Consider the following 1487-nt stretch of genomic DNA (forward strand, 5'->3'; position numbering starts at 1 on the left):
TTCCTAAAATAAATTTGAATATAAGTGACGGAGAAAAAAAATACATGGAGTAATTTGACTTGAGCGTTATTAAGGAAAAAAAATAATGAATTATTTGATTTGATTGATTCGTTAACAAAACAAAATCTCCGTTTCTGTTTTCACTCTCTTATTAATTCACAACTTGTCCCTATAAATATAACACAACTAAAATCACCTCTTCCACAACAAGAAATAGAGCAATGGCGACCGGCGATTACCCTTCTCTGCCGTTCGTCTTCAAGGCGCCTAAGCGCAGGCGAACAGAACGTCGCCACCCATCGCCTCTGTCGGATTCTTGGCTCACCGAAGACGAGGAGGAGTGTATCCTCGCGCTCCTGGAATTATCAAGGGCTCCGCCCATTCACGATGACGAGATGACTCCGGCAGAGGAAGAAAGGTCCCCGCTTTCACCGCCGGAGGTGGAGCAACTGAGCCAGCCGCTTTCGCCGCGGGAGGTGGAGAAACGGAGTCAGTCGCTTCCGTCGCCATCCTTGTCTCCACCAAAACAGCAGCAAGAGTTGTCTCCAATTTCACTGCCGTCGCTGTCGCAGCAGGACAAGCCACTTCCACCGCCTCCTCCGGCGGAGAGAGACTTACATCCTCTTCTGCCGCAACAGAACCAACCGTTTTCGCCACCTCCTCCGGCGGACAGAGACTTACCTCCTCTTCCTCCGCCTCTGCCAACGCAAACGCTGTCTCTGGTATTGTGCCCGATGCCACTACAATTTTATCGACCTCCACTGCTTCTGCCGCAGCCGCCGATCCAACGGCAGTCTCTGTTTGTATCTCTGGCGCCGACACAGCACAGCCAGGTGCGTTATGTATGTTCCGAGTGCGGTAAGGTGTTCTCTTCCTACCAGGCCTTGGGGGGCCACAAAACCAGCCACCGGAAGCTCCCTGCCGAAAACAGAGCCGCCGAGTCAGCAGCCGTCGTCACCGGAGCAGCAGACCAAAACAAGCCTCACACTTGCTCTTTGTGCTCCAAGTCGTTCGCGATGGGGCAAGCGCTAGGCGGGCACATGAGGGCTCACTACGAGGGCAATAAACGGCAAGCCACAGCCGAGAGCAGGCCGATGGCGGGGCCATCGTCTTCGCTAACTGAGTGCTCGACGGCGAAGGGCTTGAGAATTGACCTCAACCAGCCAGCGATGCCGGAAGCAGAATGGGCTAAGGAAGAGGAAGCGGTGAGCTCTCATCCGGCGGCGGTGGCCACCTCTCGTCCTCCTCGCTTCTTTACTTTCTTGTAAGACATTAATTAATCTGATTAGTTTAATTAAACATTTTTTTTAAAGAAAAAGGAAGAAAAAAAATGCAGGTTAAAGAAAAGGTATCTGTTATGTGATTGTTGTAAAGAGATTAAATTCTCTTTGATATTTGTGCATGGCCAATTTGGAGATATCGGTTTGTTGAAGAATTATGCAATTATTTTGGAAAGTAATGATGTATATTTTTGAAGCTCTAGCTTT

The 1487-nt window shown here is 49.6% G+C and overlaps 1 protein-coding gene across 1 annotated transcript; it reads left to right on the forward strand.

Annotated features, from left to right (window-relative positions):
• Nucleotides 1-221: 221 nt before the first annotated feature.
• Nucleotides 222-1268, forward strand: LOC121999571 (zinc finger protein AZF2-like). The gene has a single exon (XM_042554233.1). It carries the CDS (start codon nucleotides 222-224, stop codon nucleotides 1266-1268), a length of 1047 nt encoding a protein of 348 aa, XP_042410167.1.
• Nucleotides 1269-1487: the final 219 nt, after the last annotated feature.

Source organism: Zingiber officinale, chromosome 7A (genome assembly GCF_018446385.1).
Source record: "Zingiber officinale cultivar Zhangliang chromosome 7A, Zo_v1.1, whole genome shotgun sequence".
Classification (NCBI taxonomy): domain Eukaryota; kingdom Viridiplantae; phylum Streptophyta; class Magnoliopsida; order Zingiberales; family Zingiberaceae; genus Zingiber; species Zingiber officinale.